Here is a 27,906-nt window from a genome sequence, read left to right on the forward strand (position 1 = left end):
GGGGCAAGAGAGACACTATGAGCATTTTTGCCTCATAGCATCCAATGCCTTGGATCGCTTCCGAACATGATTAAACTGATTTTGCTTTGGGCACTTTACCGGCTGAACAAATCAACTTGTGGATCCACTGTGTTTACTTGAACCATTTGTTGAAAACACATACATCAGCGACCAGTTACACCGCCCCTCTTATTACAGAAAATACTTACAAAATCCAAAATTTCAAAACAGTCACTTATACAATTATTGTAGTTTCTCCTCTTGTAGCAAAGGAAACATATTTACAGGCCTGCTACACTGTGCTCTAATAAGCTTACGGTGACCCTCAGTGGCTGATATCTTCAATGACATGCAGAATACTTTAGACTAATTAACAACTGCTGTTTTTTGTACAGGACTTTTGTTACCTTACATTTTTGTGTATGCCTTTCTTCAAAAGAAAAAGAAAGTGTAGCTCAAAAGACAAAGCGAGATGATTTCCAGAACCCCAGCTGCTTATTGACTAACGTAGGCTTTTCCACCCAGAGCTTCCACCTAAAAGGAATATTCAATCAATATTACTCCATACTTAATCGCACTCTATTAACAAACTTTATTTTGTACGCGAGTTATAACATCTCATCTTAATTACGTTATTTCATTAAAGTGCATTATCTCACGATTGTTAACACAGTTCAAAGCGGAACCTCAGTTCGGCACATGTTGACAACCCGGGGAGTTTAGATGTTACACCGAGACACTTCTCCTGAAAGAAGCGAACTCATTCAAGGGTTTGTGGCTTAAGGTAAACGACTCACTTAAGTTCAAATAATCGGAAGAATGTAGTGAAGTCGCATAAAAATATTCATTAGAATATAGTTAAACGACTTAAATGTTGATTTTAGTTGTAATTGAGCGTTTACATGAGTTGTTTCATAAACTAGCTGTGCTAGGTAGCTAGCACGCTTACCTCTTGTGGCAGCTAACTATGCTAACTAATCAACTTGCTAAAGCAAAGTCAATCAAAGATTTTACCGTATTGTGGCTTTAAATAGTGCTTTATTATGATCCCCTCTCCTCTGTGTTTATAGATCCTGTTTTGAAACTAAAAAGATGTTTTTGACCAGATCGGAATATGACAGGTAGGTGCTGCACAAACTGCTTTGTCATTTGTTGAGCGCATTTCATTGGAGCTGAACAAACCAACGGGAGACCCGTGATTTTAATTTTCTGCACAGATTATGTAATTTGACGCATGAAGTAAACAAGAAACGGCCGTTTTCTTCTATTCCTTGTTGTGGCTTGATTTTCCTGGTCGTTAGCCAACAGCTAACTGTCTTGTGTTGAGGGGAAAAAAAGTTGCCGTACTTTCACTTTCGTTATCACCACTTTTTTCTTTCCCTACAGGATTAAACCTTTATTGTACCACGATTTATTGTATTTAAAATCGTTCCACCGCAACAACACTGCAGTTTTCAGTGGCTGAATACATTGTTAACCTACAACATTAACTAATCAGCCACTGTCATCAATGACTAATGTTAACGTGTTTTTTTTCAGAGGTGTGAACACATTCTCTCCAGAGGGCAGATTGTTCCAGGTTGAATATGCCATAGAGGCAATAAAGGTGAGCGCTGACTCTCTGATAATTTCTGAGTGTTGGTGATTATTAAACTTAAGTTGTTTACGTTCAGTCTCATTGGTCTGGCTTTGCTTTCTCAGTTGGGCTCTACAGCCATCGGCATCCAGACATCAGAAGGAGTATGTCTGGCGGTGGAGAAGAGGATTACTTCTCCCCTAATGGAGCCTAACAGCATTGAGAAGATTGTGGAGATCGACAGTCACATTGGTACGTAGAGACACAAGCAGAGCCATCTGAGACACATATTGTTTACGTAGCTGCATTGAGTTTCCCAGTGTCCAAATGTTTGTCAAATAAACAAAGATATGTAAGAAAATAAGAAATCCTAAAACATTTGGAATGCAGGAGCAGACCATCTTTGGCCCTCTCTTCTTTGTAATGTTGCTTCAGTTCTTTGAGCTTTGCATACATCTGTTAATACGCAGCTTTCTGAGGCTCGGCGGTATTGAGCGATGCATCTTCAAATTCTAAGATTTGAGGTTTCTTCATTGCTCCAGCTACAGTTATTCTGTGTGAATCGTGACAATTAATCAGACTTTAAATTTGTACGGCGCTTTTCATACAAATGGAAAGTAGGACAAAGAGCTTTTTCAGAGCACAAAAACAGTAAAGACGGGCAACACGTTTACACGAGACTAGAAAAGATAACGTGTTATGATTTAATTATAATTGTTGTGTTAATCGGATCAAAATTAAACAAAATTAAGCTTCTCAAAACCAGGCTAACAAACGCAGGTGATCCAGTTTAAATGCATGTATACACTGAAGTCTCAAATGGCACTCTGGACATACCCCAGATTTCCATCCTTTTTCCTCTCTTTATAAAAACAATTGTTGAGCATATGTTAATGAAGCCAAATCCTCAATAAAGCTGCTTCCTTTCACGTATTTTATTTTTTATTTTATGGGACAGCTAACAGGAAACAGAAAGGATGACTGAAGATCAGCCCATCAAGAGTACATATCAACTTGCAGTAGCTTAAAGCGTTTCCAGACTGTCACTAAGCTCTAAAAAAATAAATCCTGATTTCAAATGTCAGAGCTTCCTGACAAAAAAAAAATCACCCTTCAATTATTGTCAAGACAACGTCTCCGCTGTCGTTTTGGCTGTACTTATGTACATGACGAGTTATACAAAATATACAAATATATACTGACTATGTAGTCAATAACTTGACTCTAGTCCTGTGGATGTATACTGGGAAGAAGTCAGGGACCCAATTGAATGGCCGAGTCAAGCTGCAACTGTAGCTTGGCTCAACTGTGTATGTAACTGTGAAGAATAAAAAAAAAACGAGCATTACAAACAAGACATTCGACACCATCCTGACTCCTGCACCCTAAAGGATTGTGCCCTGAATAACACTCTGAGAAATGGGCCGAGAAGTTAATTGATTTGAAACAGATTCACTTTATGAGAGCACTGTGTGACATATTTGTATGAAACGCACACTCAGGTTTCTGTTTATTGACACAAGAAAATCCCCGACCCTTTACAGTGCTGTCGGGTGCTGTTTTAGGTATTATTGCACATTCTCGCACGGTAAAGTTCAGGGAGGCGCCGTGGAATTTCTTGACATTTCTCCCAGTTTGACAGTTCTCCCGGGTTGTTGCTTTAGACCGCAGCATGTGGAGGACCCTCAGGTTCTTAATATTCTCTTTTGCTTTTAAGGTTGCGCCATGAGCGGCTTGATAGCTGATGCAAAGACTCTGATTGACAAAGCAAGAGTGGAAACACAGGTATGGACTCTGAGCATGGTGTAATGTGAGCAGTACTGTGAGTGTGTGCTTTGTGTGCTGCTAACCCGCACGCGCCTCGTTGCAGAACCACTGGTTCACTTACAATGAGACGATGACTGTGGAAAGTGTGACTCAGGCTGTGTCCAACCTGGCGCTGCAGTTTGGAGAGGAAGACGCAGACCCCGGTGCTATGGTCAGTCACTCATCCAACTTCCGTGCTTTGTTTATCAGATGCAGACTCTTTGACAATAATGAACAAACCAGTACTCGCTGGCTTTATGTACCTCTGCTGTGTGTCTTGTGTTCCTCAGAGTCGACCCTTTGGCGTAGCTCTGCTCTTCGGGGGAGTCGATGAGAAAGGACCACAACTGTATGCGCAGATAATATTTGAACCTTTTGGTGATCTGAATGATGTTTACATTACAGTCTCATTTACTCTAAGATTTAACATTTTTCTGTGTAATCCAGCTACCACATGGACCCTTCAGGAACCTTTGTGCAGTGTGATGCTCGCGCCATCGGCTCTGCGTCAGAGGGAGCGCAAAGCTCTCTGCAAGAGGTCTACCACAAGGTACTGACAACCTCGTGGTTACATCTGACCTTCAGTCGCACACGTTGGATATGTAGGAACTCATGACGACACATGAGACTGAAAACTTTCAGCGTGTGGTTCTTTTGCATTTACCTGAAAAGATTTTCAGAAGTTCTTTTCGCGTATGGCTTTCAGGCTGGTACTGATGGGCCTATTTTATTGATAGTGAAAGAATAACTCAGCCCCGTCCCCATGACAGCAATGACTTTAGAACACGCAAATACTCCACTTTCACTGCTGTTTGAAGTTAATCCAGCAGTTACCCCTTTGTGTTGTCCGTTTGTCAGTGTTACTCATTCACGTAGACAGTCCACTCGTCGCATAAGCTTGTCGCAGCTCAGTCTGAGAGCTGCAGTGAGGGGGAGCGGTGCGGCCGTTTGTCTCATTGGAGAGCTACTATCAGAAGGAGCCTTTCCCGTTTTTGGTAACGCTCCTTTCAGAGGAGAAGATTAGCTGCGCAGGGTGATCTGTGTCATCTGCTCTGGCAACAGCTGTTGGTCCATAAGTTTTAAGTTTGTCTGGAATAAAGGAACGTCAGCTGTAAAACTGATTTCACTTACGTGCTTATACAACGGTCCAGTGTCGCTCAACCTCGAAACTGTTGAGCTGCGTGCACTAACGTAATACCGTGTGCTATGTAGTTTAAATATGAAACGGATCAGTTTACGCAGGAAAATTCATGTATGAAAGAAACACTAAATGCTATTGAAATAAGACGGTCATGGCTTCAGCTTCCTCTGTGAAAAATTTTAGATTTTCTCGGTCCATATACTAAGTTGTTTGTCTTTCTGCCTCATCGACCAACAGTCAATGACATTAAAAGACGCCATCAAGTCATCTCTCACCATTCTGAAGCAGGTGATGGAGGAGAAGCTCAACGCCACCAATATTGAGGTAGGTTTATCATCGTGTTCTAAATTGTATTACTACAAGGTGTCTATAGACAGAAATCCTCGTTTTCATGCCGTTTCTCTGTCTCCTGTGCAGTTGGCAACAGTGGAGCCTGGTAAAACCTTCCACATGTTCTCCAAAGAGGAGCTGGAGGATGTAATCAAAGACATCTAGAGTGGAAGAGACTTGGTTTGAATACTGGGCTGGAGAGGAGAGGACATGAAGGTGTACCACCTGGGCCTAATGTCAAAACGCAACCACAACTTTCCTGCAACCTGCTGCAATCACCAATTTTCAGAGGTTTCTATTTGCAAAGTGGTAATTTACTTCTTGTCTCTCGGTGTTTGTGCATCTCTGTTTTGGAGTGTATAGCTGAGTGGCAGGAATAAGGTTGGGGAGGGGGGGGTTTGGGGGAAATTTTTTTGTTACGGATCAGTACCACAATTAAACTGTTGTATACAGAAAGTGACTGACTTGTCTTTTTGTGTTACATGTTTGAGGGTTTGGCATCAGTCCCTTAACAGTATTAAATATATTCTCGGTTTTGTACACATGGTTGCAAAATAATATGCAGTAGAGCACACAGGTGTTCAAAGACTGTTTGACACTGAACTTGTTTCACTCATGTTCATTTAGTTATTTTTAGCATTGACTTATTTAGCGGAGACGGTTTAAGTCCACAACAGCTCACACTCAGCTTTCCATTCGGCAAATTAGCAATGGCTTATGACGCAAAGCTTCTCCAAGTCGTTCAATTACTACAACTATAACCTTTAGGTTCACATAAACCTATTTTATTGGACTTTTTAAGAACTAGTTGTAACCTGGAAACACATACCAAGTATTGTCTTTTGATAGGGAGCACCGGAAGTGTCAATAGTTGCTAAAGGTAATCAAAGTGTCAGTGTTGGTTAAACGTCCAGTAAGATTATCCAAAAGCAAGATAATGACCGTGTTCTTTGACAATCTCATATTTTGTAAAAAAGAAAAAAAAATAAAGTTTGTTTCAAGGGCCTGTATAGAAATATTTTGAAATAAATTAAATTCACGCTACTTTTTCTTAATCAAAAATAAACTAATCCTGTTGTGTAAGACTATTCTTCCGGTTTTCCGTGACTCCTTGGAGTCCCGAACAGATTCAGAGAACAAATCCCTCTCTAATGAAGCGTTAGCTGGTCTTTGCGCGGTCTTTCCACCAGGGGGCAGAAGAACTCTGACAAGATTCTAAGGCACAGTAGAAGAGAATTCCCGGCGTCCAATAAGATTGCAGGTTATTCTGGTCCTGACCAATCCCGTGCTACGGTGGATGGGCCGTTGTCGAGGATGCTTTTGGTGATGAGGGGGGCATGTGAAGCCAACTGGAGGGACAGTGGAGTTTCTCGCAGTGTCCCGAGTTGTGCAAGTTTTCCTCATCATGCTTTTCGTATCTTGCATTTTGGCGCTCGGGTTGTTTTCGTCCTCGCTGGGTGGGCAGCACCAGGAGCGGGACAACTTCTCCCGTGTGAGGAGACTGCGGAGGGAGTTTGGTGGTGATGAGGAGCGATATAGTTTGGAGAAGACAGAGCTGTCGAAGCGCAACGCAGGACTGAATGAACAGACATGCACGGCTTTCCCCGGACTACCGTCAGCCCTGCCAAACAACACCAGCACAGTAAGCGACTTTAAACCCATATTGTTTCATATTCCCCCGAACGACTCAAAAAAAAAAAAAAAAATGTCAGAGTAATAAGTTGTTGGGAGTTGAGTCGTGCAAGGCGCGTCTCGAGACAGCCCACTTCTAACAAATCATTTGGTGAAAAACTTGGCCACTTCAGCACCAAGGTCTGTAAGGTTTCACAAATTTCTTGAAGCGTATTTTTTATTTGTCAATCTTGTAGTTAAACCTGCAATAGGTGAAAGGACACGGCGATAAATCTGTTAGCTGTGAAATAAGTGCTGAGAAAAAGCGCTAGTAATGAAAAATGTGAACCTCTCAAAGTAGAAGTTCTGCATTTAAAATAAATAAATAACTAAGATATTGAAGTGAAAGTTTTGTTATCGGCAAAGTCTACAAAATTGAAAGTAGATGATGTTCCCTGACGGCGTTTAAGTATAAATATATCAGATTTTTGGGATATATTTTACTGCGGCAGATTTGAAGGTAGACCGCTTCAGTATAAATCTCAACATTTGTCCGTTAGATATAGTAGTTGGAGGTTTAAAGTGTAAGGATTCAGGTGAAATAAAGGCAGCCCAAAATGCTGCATAATAGTACCCGAGTGAATATAGTTAGTTGCACTCCACATTTTCAAGCTTTTCCGGTGGGAGAGCTTTCAGGTGTTCGTAGTCTTTAAATCTAAATTAATTGATTTGAGTTAATTTTGCTCAAAGTTCATTGATCTGGTGATAATTGTCGTGCTTTTAGTGATAAGATTTAATTGTTGAGTTGGAAAAAGAAAGAAGAAAAAGTCCTAATTGATTAGGACACCATGGTGACGTCTTGACATTTCTTTCCCTAAAACCGTAGGGCGGCAGGTAATGAGACGAATGAATCTGCCAGTTTCTTGCTTGATCTGTTTCTGAATTGTAATCCATTCTGTTATCTGAACAGGAAATGAGAGGTAGCAAATCCTCCTGTTTGATTTAATAATCAGTGCTTTGGGTGATTGTTGCAGCTTTCATTCTTTGTGCCATGATACATTTAACGAACAAACAAATAACACGTGGGATGGTTGAACTGGACCAGAAAGAATAGTCTTATTGTATTATCAAGGCTCAAAACTCAGATTGATGTGTTTTCTGACAGGCAGCGTCAGAAAACGCATCCGTCACAGTGTTTGTTTAATTGATCTGGATAAGTGTAGGTCACGGGTCCGGGTCACATCCATTATCCTTGCTGACCCTGGGTTGTCATGCTCTGATGGACTAATGATGCAGAGGGAATTGAGAATGTAGCCACAGCCATTCTTTGAGGTTCTTCTTGCATTTCGTACCTTGGATTGACATGAAACGGCAGAAAGGTTCCAGGCGTGTGATAGTTTTCCTTTTAAGAGATGACAAAGTCAGCCTCCGTCGCTTACAGGAACGAGCCCGACGTCCAGTGGAATGTTCAACAATAACAACTCGGTCTGAAAGTGACATTAAGCTCCACAGAACAGCTTTCCTGTCGTGTTCTGACGTTACATCATTCCTGTGCCTCAAACACCTGGGCTAGCTTTTGAGCATGAAAACGACTGAGCGTGCTTCGAGAGACTCCTCCCAGCTCCTCCGGGCCTTTACTAACCCTCACAAACATTCCCAACGTTCCTTTTGTTGAGCCCGATCTGACTGCGGACCAGTGTCTGAGTGGACCTTCATCGGAACTGCAGGGGCAAGACCAGACACGACAGAGCAGGAACTGAAACCTGTAGTATGTCCTCCTTGTTTTTCCAGATGACTGTGTAAATAAACAGATCAGACAGGCTCACCTCCTCCTCCTCCTCCTCCTCCTGCCTTGTGCCTCTTCTTGTGCACTTTTAGCCCCGTCAGACTCCACAGTGTGCATTTTGTCAGCCAGCCCAGACCTTCCCTTATTTTCCCCATTTGGCTTGTTTATGGGAGATTAATTTCGCTGACTCTGACAGGTTTACAAACTAGAGACAACAGTCTTTTTTTTCCCTTTTGTCTTCTTCTTCTTCAGCCTCCATCCTGTCCTCTATCCCCTCTCTAAAGAGAGAGAGAGAAAAAAAACCCCAAAACAAGCTGTGTTTTCATGGTGAAGGGCAGTTGGGTCACAGCCAGCTGCTGGAGCACCAAGAAAAGCAGCAGAGTTGATGTTTCACATGCGCGTGTGTGCGAGACAAGAGGGACACGGAAAGTATGGGTTTGTTGATGCACATGGAAAAACATCCACTAGAGAACGGCCAACTGGTAGAAATAAGATGCTGTCGTAGTAACGGAGGTAGACATGAACAGTGTTTTATGTTTTGCTAAGGAACGATCCCGGCAGAGTAAATGCTAAGGAAAGGAGTCTCAGAGCTTCCTTTATTGTCTCCTTCAACGCAGGACTCGTGGCACCATCCCGTATGAAGGGAACAGCGATAATTCTGTCGCACAGTTCTTTGAAAGTGCTGCTCAGTCACCCGTAGCTTTGATTTCTGTAAATGAACAAGAGCACAGGAGTGTGAGCTTGAGCCCCCGCTCCATGACACTTGGCACGTTTTCGCTTTCCTTTTTTGGCCACATCCATTTAATTCGTTTGTTTATTCAATTGATGCTGAGCTCGTAGATGCTGGTTTTTTTGTTGTCGTCGTAGACTGTAACTAAAAGCCATAGTGTGATTATGTCACTCTCAATTTCTGTGGACTGTTGATGGATGACTGAGGTCAAACCAAAACCACGGCCCTCAGTGGTGTATAGCAGCCATTGGTTTAATTGCTCGCCTTGTTGTTAGCAGTACACTTGCAAACGAGCCATGCCACTACAACCAATGTCGTTGTCTCCCACCGAGCCTTCAGCTGTGGTGTCCGTAGTTTGAATTTAACATTGAAAACAAAAAAAATCAAAGTTCAAACACGGGGAAAGGTGAACTGACATGAACAGTGTGCACATGAAGTCCCATGAGTCTCTGCAGCAACCAGCCTAAAACTGTCCTCAGTCAAAGTCACCGTCCCTCTGGTCTCACTGTTGTATGTTTACCCTGAATAGCTGATAGCTGATAGGTCGAGGTTCAGGTTATCTTGTGTAATATAAAGAAAGGGGGGGGGGAGTTGTCAAAGTCGCTGTTGATCTAATAAGTCATACAAGTGACATTAATGATCAGACATTAATGTATCCATTTGCATTAAATGTACAATAAAGGGCATCTTTGGCAGCTCAGATACTGCACACGCTCTCCACACTTGCAGCAACTCTCCCAGTTTTGACGTCACAGCCCACGTTGGAACGAAGCATTTCACAGACCAGTTGCAATCTATCGCGAAAAAAAGCTGCTCCACTCGGCAGCCCCGCCGTCTGCTCTGCTGTGACGTGCTCTGTGCTGCGCTTGTTGCAGGCGTCCGTGACCCACGAGACCGTGGTCGACAGTGAAGGAGGCAGAACGGACTCTGCTGTGCAAACATGGTTAAAATCAGCAGGATTTATCTGCTGCATCATGAAGCCTTTAGATAGTCGGTCCCTTTCAAACTGATTCATTTTAGTTCTGCTTTGTCACTTTACAAACCAGTTGATATATCCAAATCCTAATCTGCACAGCTAGTTGCAGTCACCTTCTCTTTCTCTAGGTGGCTCGGACTCCACCGGACATTAATGCGAGCCAACGGAATGCTCGGTCAACACAGCGTCGAGTGTTTGATCAGAGCTGTGGAGCTTGACCTCTCCGTCTGAAGTTTTGTGTGCGTAAACATGGCCGAAGCAGAAAGTTAAAGCTCAGAGCAGAGGGAATAAGGAGCTCATTGTGCTGGCATCTGACCTCTCCGAGAGAACGTCACCCACAGTGTGTGGGCGTGCTCCCAAATACGGGCTGTTTGTGAGTCTGCAGGGACGTATGTGACGTGTGTGTTTGTTCATGTGCAGCTGCAAGCGTGATAATCACTGGTTCGGCATTGTGCTTCGCTTTTGAAAAGTCTGAAGCGCTGGCGCACCTTGAAAGCCTGTATGAAACGTTAAGCTGCAGAGGGACACCGGAGAAGGCTTTCCGAGGCAGATCCGAACCCCTGAATTCAACATGTGACGCAGCATGAGGTCATGTCTGGTCTGTGAGGCCGTGTCCTACTGAGTCAGGCACTTATCTCTGGATTTTGTTTGCTCACTAATACGCTACCTACCCTCTTTGCTACCCCCCCCACCACACCACAGGGTTTGAACGGCGTCATCTTAGGATTTATGTAAGCACATCTTGCGTAGCACTTTCCCACCTCCTCCAAACAAGACTTTTCACTCAGACGCGGCTTCAGTTGGCCTGTTGCATAATCACAGTTTGAACTGTCGCAGGTCAACTGAGCATTGGTCCAGCTGGGTTTTCATCTGATCAGACGTGGAAAAGTGGTTAATTGCACTACGGCTGTGCCTGTTAACTCGCTTTCGGGTGCCTGTGTAGGTCCTTGCACAGCCTGAAAAAAGGCTTTTGTGCACCTTGTGTGGTTGTATTTATTTATTTTATATAGAACTCTTTCTTTCTGCTCCTTGAATGGGTTTGATTCATATTCATTGTACATGCTATGGTGTCTGAGGCAAGACATTTATAGCTTATACTCAAATATTACTCTGGTCAGACAATACGGATGAAGAGGTTAGCCTTATTTTTATAATGCTCCCAAATGTATTTCATATCATCCATGATGTCGGGCCCGGTGGAGCTTGTTATTGATTTGATTTGTTTCCAGGTACAAGTGTGAAATAAAGATAAATGATGATTACAATCCTGCCTCTTCAGACAGATTAGAGCCAGAAAAAAAAGCCCAAACTGATCAACAGCTTGAACAGATGACTGCAGGGGAGAAAAAGAAAAGTTGAGAAACGGTTTGATGATCGAAATAGGAAAAAAAAAAACCAGATGGACTCGAGGAAAGCGTGATGGGGTGATTAATGCAGGGGACACGGAAAGTCGTGTTCACCGAGTTGGACAGCAGGGAGCAGGCCGGTTTCCGCTGGACTTGTTTACAAGCAGTTTCCAGCAGGCAGACCTCGCCATCTTCTGTTGCTTTATAGAGCTGTACACAGACTCTCCAGAGCGTCGCTCACCTTGTAAACATCTCTGCCTCGCCAGCTGAAGAGAGGAGGGGGAGAAACCTTCCTGCAGATTCCAAACAAGGTGGGATGTGGCTAAATGTGTTACCCAAAAGGACCGGAGACGTGAGCGACGCACTGCATAAATGGACAGGAATGTTGTTTTCACTGAGAGTCAGTCACTTCTTATGAAATCAAAGTTCAGGCTTCCAACACTCTCTACACACCTTGCCGCCTCTATTTTTGCCAGACCCTTCTTAAAAATCCCGACTAGGCGTAGAAATATGTCAACAAGTGAAAAGTAAGGGGTCATTTTAGTCCTTTATTTATTTGATGTCTGTTTTTAATAAGAATGGAATGCAGTCGGCTCTAATTTATGTTAGGTGTGTGTTCAGCAGTGGTCCTGTTGTCTGGCCTCAGCTCTGTGATTTAGACAGGAATGTAGGTCACATATGCAGAGTGCATCCAAATGGCTGAGTTACTTTGGACTGTAAAGACATTCTGTCCTCTCTGCTGGCATGTCCAGCGTGGAGGAAACGGCATAAAACGCACACAAACCGGCTTGTGTTTTTGTGTATTTCAAACCGTACTTTTCCCTCAAGTGTGTGTGTGTGTGTGTGTGTGTGTTCTTTAGTTTGAAAAAGTATCAAGCAGCCAACTCCCAACTTTTTAAATCCCGCTGTGTCAGCTTACATTCGTGGGAGGAACGCTGTTAGGGAGATATTTTTTTTTATTATTACTTACTGATTGCTTTCTGACATTCCTGAAAGCCTTCGCTTCTGATTGCTTTTTTTCCTTCTGTTTCAGTTCACGTTCAAAGTGCGAACGATGGGCTCGCTGTCGCTGGCCTGGGTGGGAGACGGATCGGGGGTGAGTTGGTTCACGTGTGTGACCGAATAGAACTGTGTGAAACGGGTGGTCGGGTAACTCGAAGCACCTTTCCTCGCAGGTGCTGCTGGTGCTGACGACGTTTCAGGTGCCGCTGTTCATGATGCGCTTCGGCCAGTCCAACCTCTACAGGAGGTGAGGATGCCTCCGATGGGGGTGGGGGGGGGGTGGAAATAGATCAGTTTTGACATTACAGTGTCTAACTGCAAGCTTGTCTGTGCGTCAGTGAAGACTATGGGAAGACGTTCACAGACGTGACTCATCTGATCAACCACACCTTCATCCAGACGGAGTTTGGCATCGCCATCAGTCCGGACCACTCGGGGAAGGTGAGCCTCGCCTTCGCTCTGCTGGAAGTCGACATGTTCCTTGCTGTGTCCCTTTTTTTTCAAAACACATCGGCACACATTTTTCTCAATTGCTTGAACGTGTTGTTTTGGTTATATTTTTATATTTTGGTCAGATTCACTGTCTCAAATCTGAAGTTACAGCATTTATTAGTGATATAGAATGGATAAAAGCAGGGAAATTCTCACATTTTGAGAATTTTTTACCTTTAACCTTTTGGTTTCAACAATGTTACCAAATTACCAAATTTGAGATCAGAAGGTTTTCTGTGTATAGACTCATTATCGGACCAGTTGTGCTGGTCGTATCAACTCTGGGCTGTATGTTTGTTTGAGTGCAGGTGATCCTCACCGGTGATGTGTCAGAGATCGGAGGATTCCGACTGTTTCGCTCCCAGGACTTTGGCCTGACCTTTGTACCAACTGACCTGCCGTTTGAGCCTCTCATTCAGATGTTGTACAGCCCCGGGGACAGCAACAGCCTCCTGACGCTCAGTACCACGGTAGCGACTTTAAGTTTGCCAGGACTGTTGAGTTACAGTACAGTTGGAAAGGATCCACCTGCCTCTCTTAAACGACCGTTGAACAATTCACACACAATTCTTAGTTAGGAAGCGTGAACTCTCCGCATTGTATGAACAAAATTTAATGACCAAGACTTTTTCTCTCCAGTTGGACCTCTGGCTTTCTGAGGACTTTGGCGCCACCTGGAGAAAGATCCACGACAGTGTGTGTTTGGTCAGATGGTGAGAATTTCCGGTCAGATCTTTTACTGAATCACAAACACACAGAGGCTGCAGATGAATAGGTAGATGATCGGTATCACCGGGAAACTGCCCCAGCCGATTAGATGCATCAGGACAATAATATTTTCATGTTAGAAGAAAGATTCTCTGAAATATGTTTAAATAAACAATAGAATAGGATAGAATTCAACTTTATTGTCATTTCACTTCACAAGTACAAAGCAACGAAATACAGTTTGCATCCGTCCAGAAGTGCTTTAGCAAAAATATGAATATATATATTACAAATGTACAGTAAAGTTGTTGTGAATATGCTATAATTATAAGTAAAAGTATATACAGGCTATGAATGTACAGATTATAAACATTATAAATATGAAAGGGTATAAACAGACTATAAAAAAAAGAATATAAGTATGGGAGAGTATTTATGAGTATTTATGAACAGGAATAGATTATCTATACAGTATATACAGTAGTTCATGTGTTATTGGTGTGTATATGGGGATACAGTCCATCGTTATGGTTCATGTGTCAGGAGGCAGAGTTCAGGAGTGTGACAGCTGTGGGGAAGAAGCTGCTCTGGTACCTGATGGTCTTAGTCCGGAGGCTCCTGTAGCGCCTCCCAGAGGGCAGGAGGGTGAAGAGTCTGTGTGCTGGGTGATTGGAGTCTTTGATGGTTTTCCCAGCCCGTTTCAGACACCGCTTCCTGTAGATGTCCTCTATGGCAGGAAGTGGTGCTCCGGTGATACGCTGGGCGGCTTTCACCACCCTCTGCAGCGCCTTCCTGTCCGAGGCAGAGCAGCTCCCGTACCAGACTGTGATGCAGTTGGTCAGGATGCTCTCAATGGTGCGGCGGTAAAAGTTCGCCAGGATGTCTGGGGAGAGGTGGTTCTTCCTCAGAGTCCTCAGAAAGAAGAGGCGCTGGTGAGCCTTCTTGACCAGCTTGGAGCAGTCACTCTTCCAGGTGAGACTTTCGGAGATGTGGACACCCGGGAACTTGAAGCTGTACACACGCTCCACCGCCGTCCCCTTGATGTGGATCGGTGGGTGTAGGTCAGCATTCCTCCCGAAGTCCACGATGAGCTCCTTGGTCTTCTCAGCTGCAGGATTTTGGTGTCGAACCACTCAGCCAGACGATCCACCTCCTCCCCGTAGGCGGTCTCATCGTTGTCTTTAATGAGGCCGATCACCGTGGTGTCGTCTGCAAACTTAATGATGGTGTTGGAACCATCGACAGCTTTGCTGTCATGGGTGAGGAGGGAGTAGAGGAAGGGAATATAGGTAACATCTCACTACATGTGAAATGATTTTCAAGCATTTGCAAACAAGAAGAAAAAAACCAAAACATTCCATCCATCTGCGTAACTGACAGCTCGTTGATGGAGAACACCTGAGGGTGTCTGAGTGCATCTGCTGCCAGGACGTGAGCAGTAGGGCCCTGTGGGCTGTGGTCTTTATGGATCGGACTCGCCTCTCACAGACCTCTTCAGATCCCATCGGGTTGTTTTCCGGGGAGTTTGGAGGCTGGGTGAACACCCCAAACTGTTTGTTGTGTTCTTTTAGCACTTCCTAAACAGTTTTCCCATGTAAATGCTAGGATGCAGGGTTTCCCCACATCGCAACAAGCCGAGCAGAGTTACTCCCCTAACCTGTCAGTGGTTCTTATGTTGTTGCTGGTCGGTTTAAAGCCGTCAAACGTCAACAAAAAGACGAACATCATCATATTCGTGAATCTACTGTACAGTAGTTATACTACGTACAGGCACTTGGTCCAGTGCTTCCAAAAGCAAGAGGAATACCTTGCGTTACTTATTGTCTCATTTTAGGCCAGTGGGATCCAGTTTTTGGAGTCAGTCATTTGACACATACATTCAAACGCAGAATTCGTTAACAGAGCATTGAAAATAGGAACATAACTTGAGAAAAACATTTTTCTCACCTTTTATGAAGAAGAAAAAAACATGATATGACTCTTCCTCAGCATGGAATTCTTTTCGTAATCCTGATTAAACTAAAGTAAATGATAAATATCACATGCACCCACAGATGAAGGACTGGCTCAGGTCAAACTGGGGCATCCTCAGAACAAATCCATTGAAAAAAATCTGCTTAGAGGCAATTTTGGTATAAATTGCACTCAACAGGATAAAAGAATGGAAAATGATACTGCAATAAAAAAAAAATGACTGAAAAGTAATTAATACAATTAGCACTGCTACGAAAAACAAGCTCATTGTGTATCAGCAGCAGCGCCCTGCGCTGATCAGTGATTGGTCAGATGATTGTGAATCACTGTCATAGATGACGGACCTCCTGTGAGCAGGTATTTCTGTCTTTTGGTATGGGAGCCACCACCACTACTTGCACCGGTGATACTGCGACTCCCATAATTGAGGCCCTGTCACATGATGAACTCCATACGATACAGCGTGTGCTTTGCGTTCAGAGGGGGGCGGCCCCCGAGTGCAGCTCAGTGGCAGTGTAACAGTCCATGTTTCCACACAGTCTACACACTCATCTTTTCTCTTGCCGAGAAAGGAATTTGTGTCCTGTTTGTACGTCGCTGTTTTTCCAGCTGTCTTTCTCACAGCACTTAAGTTCCCTCTCCCGACTCAGAGTTCACACAAGGTTGCGGTGTCAGGTTGTGGGCGTGTTGCGTTGTAGATCTGCGTGGCTGCAGCAGTCATTTAGGCCTCAGCCTAAACTGACTGCAGGCGAGGCTGCCGTCAGACTGAGTCACGACTCAGCAATGGCATTCTTACTCAGCCCGTAGTCCTTGGACCAGCAGAAATCTGTGTGTGAAAACTGTCACCCCCTCTGGCAGCGAACAAAACCAAAGCGAGCTTGGAGCGCAGCCCGGGGGTTAATGTGTGCCTTGCTCACTCAGCACTTTGATGAAACCATAACCATAATCTGTGATTTCTACAAATTACAGCTGAACTCAGAGAACTTTCGGAAAAAAACATGAAAAATGTGAGAAAGTTTGGATTTCTCTCCTCCCTCCAATTCTTTTCTTTATGGGTTTCTTTTCCAGGGGCCCAAAGAACAGCATCTACTTCACCACCAACAACAATGGCTCGTGCCGTAAGTGAGGATAAATAAAATCACCCACATGTTGGCATGTATCAATTAATCAATAATCACTACCTTCTTTTTCCCCTGTCAGAAGACAAAGGAACGTTAGAATTAAGGAAGACGCTCGACTACGGCAGAAGTTTCAAGACCATTGCAAGCAGAGTGTATTCCTTTGTGCTGGGAGGAAAATTTGTCTTTGCCTCCATCATGACGGGCACGGTATGTGTGCGTTTGCCTGCATTTTTGTCTCTGAATCTATCCAGCGTTATTTCTTTTATTATTTTTTTTTCATTAAGGGTTTTGTGACTTTTTCCCCATGTTTATAAAATGCGTCTTTGATTATTTTTATTGTTATTTGTCACTCATCTCTCTTTTGTTTATTGCAAGAAGGAGAAACTCAATGGGTCGCTTGGTGCCAAATTCCCCTCGATTTAGGCCACGCAGCCTCTCATCAAAAAGTTTACGACCCCTGTTTACATCTGTTGTTCATGAGCAGTCTGTATCTGGGGTATCTGGAAGCATATGTCAGGTGTTAACGCTTGCATTTCGAACTGAATGTAGTTTTAACGTTGGCATTCGGAGGTATTCGGAGCTTTGGGAAGCCATTCATCCCTCTTGGCGTTTTTATCTGTTTTCTTGCCTTACAGCGTGGAATTAAAGCGGATGTGTTTTGGGATTTTATGGACCCACATAACGTTGTCAAAATTAGCAAAGTAAACATTTAAAAAAAATTCAGAAGTCGCATGATTAGTTCAGTTAAATCCAGCTGCATGTAATCAGAGTGTTAAACCATCTAATCTACAGTAGAATAGTCTATTTTACTGAGGAACCTTCCGAAGCTCAGAAGTATCTGAGCTAAGTGTCTAAAGCACTTTAGTCCTTTTTAGAAGTTTTCAATCGAGGTCAAGGAAAAGAGCTGAGGTAAAGATGATTGGAGGAAAGAGGGATTTTATGGAAGAGTTGCCCTGCAAGATATCTGTAAGACCCTCCAAGCATTGGAAGGAAGTCCTCTGGTCCGAAAAGTTAAAGAAATTCAACTTAAGACCATCAAAGACAACACAATGTGCAAACCTGCCACTTCTCCTTATCCTGAGAACATCTGGGGATGTTTTTTTTCACAGAGTCACAAGTGAATGGAGCTAATGACCGGCTTTAGATTACAAGAAATCTTAAAGGAGGAGCATTCCGTTTACTGTCACAACAACCCTAACCATCCTGCTAAAACAGCACTTGAGTGGTTTAAAGGGGACAGTTTGAAATGTTTTGGGATGGCCTGGTGACACCCAGACCTCAGTCTGACTGAGAATCTGTGGAATGACTTGAAGATTCCTGCATACCAGAGGAAACCATCCAACTGAAGCAGTTGGGCATAAATCCCAGAGGCTAAAAGCAAACCCCAAAAAGACAGGGCTCTTCCACCATCCAAAGTGGAGCGTGGCCGCAAGTGAGCTCTTGTAAGGGTGTGCGTGATGGAATGCAACTAAACAAAAGAAATGAGTAAATTTTCTCTGGCATTTGAGGAAATTCGAGTAAACTCGAGTATTTGCAGATTTACAACCTGCAAAGTCTGTTGTGTATTCATGTCTGTGCCCACATGTCTGTCACTTTAATTTGTATATTTAATCTTGTGTATTGATTTATTCATTGAGAAAGCAATAGCTCCTGGATTAGCTCCAGCCCACATGGAACGTGCCTTAGATTGTACAGCATAGATAGAACTTTGCATAGAAAGTCGCATTTTTATGCCTTTTTAGCTCAGGTTTTGGGCTGTTACCCTTTTTGGTCTTTCAAAACCAGAAGTTACAAGTAATAGTGGATCGTTTGTCTGAGAATCACAAAAACTACTCCCTCCCATTGAAATAGCAGCTTGTCAGTCATAACTAAGCCCCACCCTAATGCAAACCCTGCTGCTTTATGGTCTGTTTCGCTCGAAATAGGACAGCAAATCCCGAGATTTATATTGCGCTCGGTCAAATTAAAAGATTAAGCTCTCAGCCAGTAATTGTTTATCAGCCCCACGAGTCAAGTGAGAAGTGGAGTAATTATCCCACAGATTTCTGTTCAGCACTGGCTTACCTCCACTTTTACAGTTATGCATACCCAAGCCACATGTTTGGCACTGAAAGCTCACAGCTGGCATCCAATCAAAATCTATGTTTAATCCCTCTAAAATTTTGCGGTTAAACCAATCCAATAATGGTGGGTGGGGGTAAACATTAGCCTTTGAACCCAAGCCTTTGTTCTGGCTTCAGTTAATTAAAGCTGCTTAGTACCAGCTTTGAAGTCAAAAGCCAAATAACAGATTACTTGTTGTTTGTAAGTAGAAGTTAGACAGTTGTTGTTTTAATAGGTTGAGAAGATGCGCATATAAGACTTTATGAATTATGGAAAACCTATATGAAATGGGTGACAGCAGATCTGCAGTTCCTTGTTAATCCTTTTTTTAATTTCATGCAATAAGCTCCAATACTTGCATTTGATTTTACGTTTTAAGCCATGAAACCTTCCACGCCATGTTTCTGTCTGCTCTTACATGTTTTTGATAAAAAATGTATGCATGTAGAGAACAACATTGGAATGAATGCGTTGCGTGTTTGTGTCAGGGCACAGAGCGTATGATCCACGTCTCAGTGGACGGAGGCGAGCAGTGGAACACGGCTCAGCTTCCTACAGTCACCCAGCAGCAGTTTTACTCCATCCTCGCAGGCAATCAGGACATGATCTTCATGCATGTGGACGACCCCGGAGGTCAGCACTAGTAACCAGGCTGTTAGTAATGACTGAGGTAGAAAATAATGATGTTGACAGTGTTGGTTATTTTCTAATAGTGCTAATGATTGACAGCAGGGTTGATGATGCAAAAAAAAAAAAAAAACAACCTCAAGCAGCCATGTTGGGAAAAAAAAAAAAGACCAATCAATAAAAAACAACATTGAAGCGTGTCGGTGTACAAACCTAACGTCTTTGGTGTGTGTGTGTGTTTTTGTGTGTGCATACCATGTGGAGCAGACTCTGGTGTTGGAACCGTCTATGTGTCAGATGACAGAGGAACCGTGTTCTCCAAGTCTCTGGAGCGCCATCTCTACACGACCACAGGAAGCGACACAGACTTCACCATCGTTGCTTCACTCAGGGGCGTCTACATGACCAGTGTACTCGCAGAAGGTGGGTCAAGACACGGTTTGATGTGCATTTTCCGTCCTTTTTCATTAGAAAGCGTTGCAAATGCAGCATATGTAAGACCCGCTCGTCAGATCAGCCCAGCCCACCTTCTCCTTCACCTTCTTTATGAGTTGCAAGTCACAGTTATGTTTTTTTTTCAGACTCTCCCTTATAAGAGCGATATCTGTTCAAGCTCCAGCATGAAAGAATGAGTCTCTTCCAAACCACCACGACTTAAATTCATCACATTGTTCTTTCCACAATGTAAATGTTTTGACTTTTGTACAAGATAGCTCATTAGTTCAAAATGTGCTCTGCAGCCAACGTTAAAATCTCAGACCGAAACACTGAATGTGCTGTGAAGAAACGGGCCTCTCTGACTCTGAAGACATAAAGCACACATGCAGAAAACAACAAACTTAAATGAATAATAATTATTATATTCTATATTATATGTATATCTATAGAAATTAAGTTGTAGTCTCATGAAGTCTGAAGGATTTGAGTTTGCTGGTTTTCCATTGATTGCTGAAACAGACTGAAGAATAGAACTGTGATCCTGGAATGTGACAAAGTTTTTTTTTTTTTATGGTTTTTATAAGGTTTTGTGTCTTTATAAACAATAAAGAAAAGCAAACTATTTCTCGCCCAAATTGCAACGGAAAGTTTAGTCAGAGCAGTTGAAATGATTTCATCATTTCGACAATATTGTTGATGGTAACATACTATGAGAAATGTCTGCTTTGAATGGGCCATTATTTTCTTGGGAGCATCCAGTGACCTCTGGTGTCCTCGCAGTAATTACTCTGCATTTTATGGACGTTCCATTGTGCTTTTTTTTTTTTTTTTTTTACCCCAGACGGAGCAGCGGAGACGGTGATCACATATGACCAAGGAGCTAATTGGCAGACGCTGCGCAGACCCCAGAACAGCCAGTGTAACACTGACACCTCGACCAACAGACCTAACAGAGTGAGACACACTATCGCTAATACCCCTAGGACAGGGATGTGTATGAATTTTTTGTGTGTCTGGGAGAATTCTGCCAATTTCTTGTTGATAATGCTTATGTAAGGTCAAGCCTTAACGTGCTTATGGCTTAGTGGCACCATTACTGTTGTTACAGTGCAGACTTCACATCCACGCCTCCTACAGCACCACCCTGAGGATGAACGTCCCCATGCTACCTCTCTCGCAGCCCAATGCAGTGGGCCTCATCCTGGCTCACGGTAAAACACTCCCAAAGATCTTTCACCACAAGCATTTTGCTGGATGTTTGTTGAAACGATCTCCTCCCTTCCTCCAGGCAGTGTTGGAGACGCAGAGTCTGCTCTCCTCCCTGACGTGTATGTGTCTGATGATGGGGGCTACTCGTGGCTGCGGGCCCTCCGGGGCCCCCATCACTATGCTATCCTGGACTCTGGAGGCCTGCTGGTTGCAGTGGAGCACACTAACTCACCCGTCAACCAGATAAAGTGAGAACAACTGATTGTGTTTGTGTTTTGTTTTGTTTTGTTACTGTCATTTGAGACTTTGAGAAAATGTTAGTTTTAATGTCCTGTACCCTGCTCTGCGCCCCTCAGGTTCTCCACTGATGAAGGGCAATGCTGGCACGCGTTTAACTTCACCAGTGACCCGCTTCACTTCAGCGGCATGGACAGTGAGCCTGGCTCCCGCTCCATGAACGTCAGCCTGTGGGGCTACAGGAACGACTTCAGTAAATGGGTGGTGATCACCATAGACTTCAGGAAGCTCCTCGACAGAGTCTGTGAGTTTGTGGGCTAAGATGGATGATGTTTGGTTCGCTGGCTTTAGTGCAAGTGTGCTCTTACTCGGGAATGTGTGCTTCGCAGGCGATGATGGGGACTATGTAGAGTGGCTGGCTCACTCTGCAGACCCCAGTGGATCGAGTGATGGTTGTGTGCTGGGCTATAAGGAGACCTTCTTTCGCCTGAGGAAAGATTCAGTCTGCTGGAACGGGAGGGACTTTGCAGTCACCAAGAAGCTGTCCCCCTGCACATGTACAGTGGCTGACTATTACTGGTATGTCCTTTTTCCTTTGAACCTTTACTATGTAAGACAATTAAAAACTGTAATTGATCCGTTTTTTTTTTCTTCATAACTACATTTACACACATTTCTTCTGTTCATGTCAAGGTTCAAAGGATTTTAATGCGGTCGTATCATGTGGAGAAATTTTTCAATCCCACAAAGCTGTAAAAGATATTTTTCCTTTTTATACAACGTTGCAGTTCCATGCAGCTGACTGCGCTTTGTATTACAGTGACTTTGGGTATTATCGGCCAGAGAACAGCTCCGAGTGCGTGATGCAGGAGGAGATAAAGGGCCGTGCCTTGGAGTTTTGTTTAAATGGGACCACTGAACAGCTACAAACCAGTGGGTAAGGATGTTCAGGGTTTGTAAACTTACTAACCATAATAAATCTTAATAGCCTACCGTGACCTATAACGAATTATTTACGTGTTCTGATATGGACATATACATGTTCAAGACCAAATACAGAAAATGCAAGACTTGAGAGGAGGTCTTTCAGACAGTAATCCACCCACATATACAACCTCTGTCAAAAATGATGGCGTCACAACACTTGGAGGATGTTTATTTAGTTTTTTTTCTATTTTGGCTTGTGGGGTAAGGGGCCATGATTCCCACCATTTCATCTGAAAAATCGTGTTTAATCGGGATTAGTTTTAAAATGTTGGAATGTTAAAAATGTGGACAACTTTATTAGGCCAAATATAAACATAATGAATCCAAATGATCCATTAGAATATCTGATTTGGCCTTAATCACCTTACTTTTCACTAAGTGTCTTAAACCTTCCGTTCATGAAGTTTAAATCTGCTCATGATCAATTTGCCTAATAATTGTGCACACCTCAGAACGAGGATGTTGGCGCACTTTTCCCTCATAAGACAAATAAATTAAAGTGTTTCAGTGCATGAAGAAATGTTCAAGTTTATTTGGAAAATGTGCCTGAAAATAATGAAAAGTGGTCAAATACTAATTTATCCCAGTAGCAAAGCAGGGAACATTAAGCTTCTTTAAACATTCTAATCAACTGCTATGCTGCAGCCTGTCGGCACACGTTTCCATGGTAATCGTTTTCCCAAAAAGGTCAGCATGTTTCTATTTATGTAGCGTTTGCCTTTTCTTTTTTTTTTTTTCTAATTACATAATTAGGGGCCTAAAATTTAGTCTGCCAACGGTATTTTACATTTCCCTCTTAAAGTGATTTCTGTTGTCTGCGTTTCCTCACTTTAAAGCTACCGGAAGATTCCAGGAAACCAGTGCGAAGGAGGTTTTCAGCCAGCCAGGAAGGAGATTGACCTGAAGAAGATGTGCACCAGCAACGCCCTTCATCACAATTCTCTGGTCAGTTCTGCTTATTCTCAGAAGGTGACCAGGCATGCTAAAAACACAGTTAAACATGATCTGTTTGCAAATCAAGCGCAACGTGTCAATGATATTGTGTTTCTCAAACACAAATATTTGCTCTTGGGTGGATGGGTTGAGATACAGAGACGTGATGAGCAGAGCTGACCATTGAGACGACATTATTAGACCTTTGTAGCAGAAAATGGAGCATCGAAGTAAATGTGTTTCCTCTCGTTTTCATCCCTTCTTCTTCGTCTGTCTCTGGAAACGACAGACTGAAAACAGTTCACCAAACACTGCTGTCATAGTGATGGTTGTCATAGCGATCCTCCTGATGAGTGCTGTGACAGGCGTTTGGCTGGTGAAGAAATACGTCTGTGGCGGACGGTGAGTTGACCTCTGCTCGTCCAACACCCCCCCCCACACACACACACACATCTAAACACTGTCAACATTTCTTTTGTCCAACTCGCTAATGGGCACTTTCTGTTTTTGTTAGGTTCCTCGTGCACCGATACTCTGTCATGAGGGAAAACGTGGAAGCGAACAAAATAGAAGGAGTAGATGATGTTGACACCAACTACATGGAGACAGAAAAAGCACAGTTTAATGAAGATTCAGATCAGGTGCGCCACACTTTATCAGCTGCTTCATTGGAGTAGTTTCTTTCGTGAATCTATACACTCAATGATCTTGTTTATGTCTCCTCGTAGGACCTCTTAGAATAAGATGTCTCTCCACTCAAAGACTTTCATGACGCCTGGGCATTCCTGTTGGTCCCATGTGCTGATTAACATCTGCTTCTCACTTCTCTGTATCCCCTGGTGACTGGAGGACAACAGCAGGGCGACGTTTTACATTGCTTCCTTGGACCAGTTAAGGCTCCCACAAATGGTTTGGGAGGGGAAACAAGACTGGTGTGGAGCGGGGGCAACCTCTGGGCTCCATGGAGAGTGTTTTTGTTTTTGCCGTCACAGAAAGTTCTGTAAGGATCGTTGGGTGTGAATGTGCTCTGTTTTGGTCTCTTTGTTTCCTTTCACGCTGACCTAAAAAGAGATGGCCTTGCACTGCAGAGGACTAAACGGAGAATATAACCTGGACATGCGGGACGATCAGAATGTTTTTGGGAGCAGCCGAGCAACATAACACAGAATAATGATTGGTTTTTTTTGGGGGTTTTTTGGGGTTTTCTTGCTGTAATATAAGTACTTTTTGTGCTCAAAACTTGCCCGATACAGCCCTGTTGCGCCGCTCAGATATACATTTCGTCTCTTTCACCAGTCACTAAAGTTAGGCAGCAGTACATTTTTAGACTATTTACTATTCGCAAACTCCTTTTTTAGTGACACATTTAGGTAAAATGAGTGTTTTCTGTTTTAATTGAAACAATAATGAGTAGTAGGACAATCTTTTAACGTGTCTTGTCACTCTTTTCGACCAGTGACGCTTCTGTTTTTACCGCAAGTTACATATATGGTGAAAATTGATGCAATTGAGATACAAACTGTTTGGTAAAGGAAACCTAAGTGCTTTGCCACCAGATATTTACATTTTCCTCCTTTTCTATCCGTGACATGTTTGTTTTTATTAGTTTGATTAACATCAGCTTGTTCAAATGTAAGCACAGAGATGGTTACAACTGCCGAGGTACAAAAAGTACACGATGCTCAAAGTCATTTTAGGAGAAACTTGTCTCTTTTATTACCAAACAGATGCCGAATCAAAGATAAGTAAAGTTTATATCCTGAAGACATTTGTGCAGACAAGTATTTGAACAAAACTGTGGCTGAATAAAACAAAGACGACTCATTTCAGGGGCTGTCATGATTATTTGATTGCAGTTGGCTGTTAATTGTAGTTCAGATAACTGTCTTTTTCCCTCTTCATTTAATGCCACTGCTATGATAGAATTTTATGATAATTAAGTAATACACTTAAAAACAAAACCAGGTAATTGGCAAATAATATATATATAATTGACCTTTTACATCTGCCTTTTAGACTTTATGATCGATATCTTGGAGCTTCAAGTGCGACTTTCTTTTCAAGTTCAGTGAATTTGGTGCTCTGGCAATGTTTTTTTTACATTTTTTTTTTATTGTTAATGCATGTATATGTGGCAGATCCAACCAATCCAAGTTATTGGCCTCTTCCTTTTTCAGTAGGCTAAGCTGGAATGTGCCAGTAGTGGCAGCGCTACAGTGTATGTAGAAACAGTGACACAAGTATTAGCTTTTCCCTTTGTGCGAGCAGGTTGTTTTAAATGTATGGGATTAGAGACTGTTAAAATGCAGCCCTGCACATAAATACATGCCTTTAGACATTTACAAATCTTCAGACTGTAGAACTGCAGCACTCGAGCAATAATGACAAGTTGCTGGCCTTGGTTTTTAGTGTCTGGTGAAACTTTGAAGTTAAATGTTACAAGTGCCAACATTATTGTGAGGATATGAAATGTAAGCAGCCTGTTGCAGCTCAACACAGCCCATTTCTTGTACTCTCCTGGGTGTGTGGTAAGAATGGAAGACTTGAATTGTTGCCAAAGCACTTTTACCGTTTTTCAGATTTTTGAGGTGAGGTTGTAAAAGCCCAGCATTATATTAGTTGAGCATGAAGGTGATGTTAACACAAGTCCTTTACTTGAACTGTCTCCTACTTTTGCTCAGCACGATGCACCGGTATGTTCCTCTTGTTGTGTCATTGCTTGACTGATGTGTCCCACGTCAGCCCAGCTGCAGATTATCTGAATGCAGGTGCAGGCATAATCATTGAAGTTAAAGAGCAATACAAACATTTCTATTAGCATCAGCTGATGAACCGGGTGAGATTAGTCCTATTAATCAGTCAGGTGACGGCATAAATACACATACTTTATTAAATTGAACTAAATGTCATCTTTTTCCTTAGATGAAATGTAGGCTGGCTACATTTCTACTGTCTGCATTGTAACACTTGGTGCAGTTGATACACATGCAGGGCTTAGCGCTAAGGCTTGTATCCTCCAGCAGAGGCAATAATATCCCAGTGAATAAGCTATTGTGATAAGCAGGCCTAATACTGAGGCATTTTCTCTCAAGGTTGCTCGGTGGCCTTAGTCAAATATGAAAGCAAGTTCATTTTATTGACGCCTCCTAATTTCCTCAGCTACCAGTAAGAGGAATCCCAGCTATTTACTGGATTCAGTGACTTGTTTTTGCACTGTATTTACAGATCTGTGAAAGTGTTGCATTTGTGAAACTTCTTGTACAACTGCATTTTGTAAGATATTAGGCCATGTGAGTGGTGACTTCCATTACAGCTTGTTTTCTTGACCGCTAGAGATGAGAGTCTCTGAATTAAACGGCTCTGTAGCACAGATGTTCCGACAGTGTTTGTTTTCGCTCGTTTTTTTTTTTTTTGTAGACATTTTCTACGAAGACGGCGACGCTTCAAAGCAAAATCCAGCCCTCTCACATATGAAGAGTAGATGCAGCCACTGTGAATAAGGGATTTTTCACATGTTTATTTGAATCCTTCCCAGAGACATTCTTAGAGACCAAAGAGATGAGTCATAACTGTGTTTTCTTCAAGAATTGCCTCGATTGCTGCCGATTTCTCTTTGTGTGGAGCTGGGTCTGTTCTCACCAGGGTCTTTGGAAGCCTCCCAAAAGAACACGTCACCAATGCAGTATGCCAACTAAATCCATCTGGAGTATATGTAATTCAGCTTTATGTTTATGGTCTTTTGAGAAGCCTTCCTTCTGCTCCCATCTGATCTTTTCCATCAGCAGCTTCATGCGCAACATTGACTTGTAAGAAAGATCCATTTTGGGTGAGGGGTTAGATATTATTAGTATTATTAGGGCCGACATATTGGTTTCGAGCAGTTAGCATTAATGGGAGTGTAAATATTAAGGGGTACCAATAATCATTTAAATGCTCATGGTTGTTATTTAATGTGCTACACAAAGCTTTCTTTGGGATGAATGATGACGGGTAGCTAATGTTCCATAAAAGTAATGAAATCAATGTTAGAAGGAAATGATAATTACAGAATCTTTCTAATGCAAAAATTTATAAAAGAAAATTCTCCCATGTTATTGCTATAAATCCATGGTGAATTCATACAGAGAGGCATTGTGACACACTAAACCTCCTCTAAGCACTGAGCTGAAAAGTCAGATCAGGCATCAATGGAGTCACTGATCATCACCTTTGCCTCCCCTGAAGGAAAAAGGGAGGGCGACACAGCAACCACAGAATTAGGGGCGTGGGGTTAAGTTTGTGACAAATAACCAAAAACTGTTTCACAAAACAAAGCCCTAATGCACATGCCACTCTGAGAACATAAAGAGAAACAAACAAACACCACTTTATTTTAATGGGAAAACTCATCAAAACTTGGTGGCACCAACCGAAAAACCTTATTTATCAACAGAAAAAAAGAAATACACGTGGAAGGAATGCAGCCAACAGGGTACCCCAAACTAACCTTGTCCACTGTCTCACACCACATAACATTTAACAAAAGTGCTGCAGTACTGCTAAACCAGGAGCAGAAAGAAAAGCAGCCAAAGCTGTCCAGGTGTGCTTCTCACAAGCAGCAGGGCTGGAGTGCACAGATTAGAGCCCTGATAGTCATCCGGAAGGCAAAGGAAGGGGGAGAGAGGGACAGAGAGAGGCACTTGCACAAAAAATGTTTCTGTCGACAAAGACACACCTTATCATAAAAATATAGCAACAGATGAATACATGAGAGGGTTTCGGCTTCACGTGCAT

General features: G+C 42.8%; 2 protein-coding genes across 2 annotated transcripts; both read left to right on the top strand.

Moving 5' to 3' along the window:
- Positions 1–700: 700 nt before the first annotated feature.
- psma5 (proteasome 20S subunit alpha 5) lies at positions 701–5,313 on the top strand. The gene is made up of 10 exons (XM_072382473.1): positions 701–784; positions 1,071–1,121; positions 1,540–1,606; positions 1,702–1,828; positions 3,294–3,361; positions 3,447–3,554; positions 3,673–3,731; positions 3,830–3,932; positions 4,761–4,847; positions 4,941–5,313. The coding sequence occupies exons 2-10, from the start codon at positions 1,093–1,095 to the stop codon at positions 5,016–5,018; spliced, it is 726 nt and encodes a 241-aa protein (XP_072238574.1). The 5' UTR covers positions 701–784; positions 1,071–1,092; the 3' UTR covers positions 5,019–5,313.
- Positions 5,314–6,163: 850 nt separating this feature from the next.
- On the top strand, positions 6,164–26,503 carry LOC140303639 (sortilin-like). Its single transcript, XM_072382474.1, has 20 exons — positions 6,164–6,495; positions 12,336–12,398; positions 12,478–12,551; positions 12,643–12,745; positions 13,105–13,266; positions 13,436–13,509; positions 16,547–16,596; positions 16,679–16,806; positions 19,191–19,335; positions 19,597–19,752; positions 20,609–20,721; positions 20,876–20,978; positions 21,056–21,224; positions 21,333–21,517; positions 21,603–21,792; positions 22,034–22,150; positions 23,037–23,145; positions 23,423–23,535; positions 23,648–23,774; positions 23,862–26,503. Exons 1-20 carry the CDS (start codon positions 6,259–6,261, stop codon positions 23,874–23,876), a joined length of 2,433 nt encoding a protein of 810 aa, XP_072238575.1. The 5' UTR covers positions 6,164–6,258; the 3' UTR covers positions 23,877–26,503.
- Positions 26,504–27,906: the final 1,403 nt, after the last annotated feature.

This window comes from Leuresthes tenuis, unplaced genomic scaffold (genome assembly GCF_036924035.1).
Source record: "Leuresthes tenuis unplaced genomic scaffold, fLeuTen1.0.hap1 SCAF_3, whole genome shotgun sequence".
Lineage (NCBI taxonomy): Eukaryota > Metazoa > Chordata > Actinopteri > Atheriniformes > Atherinopsidae > Leuresthes > Leuresthes tenuis.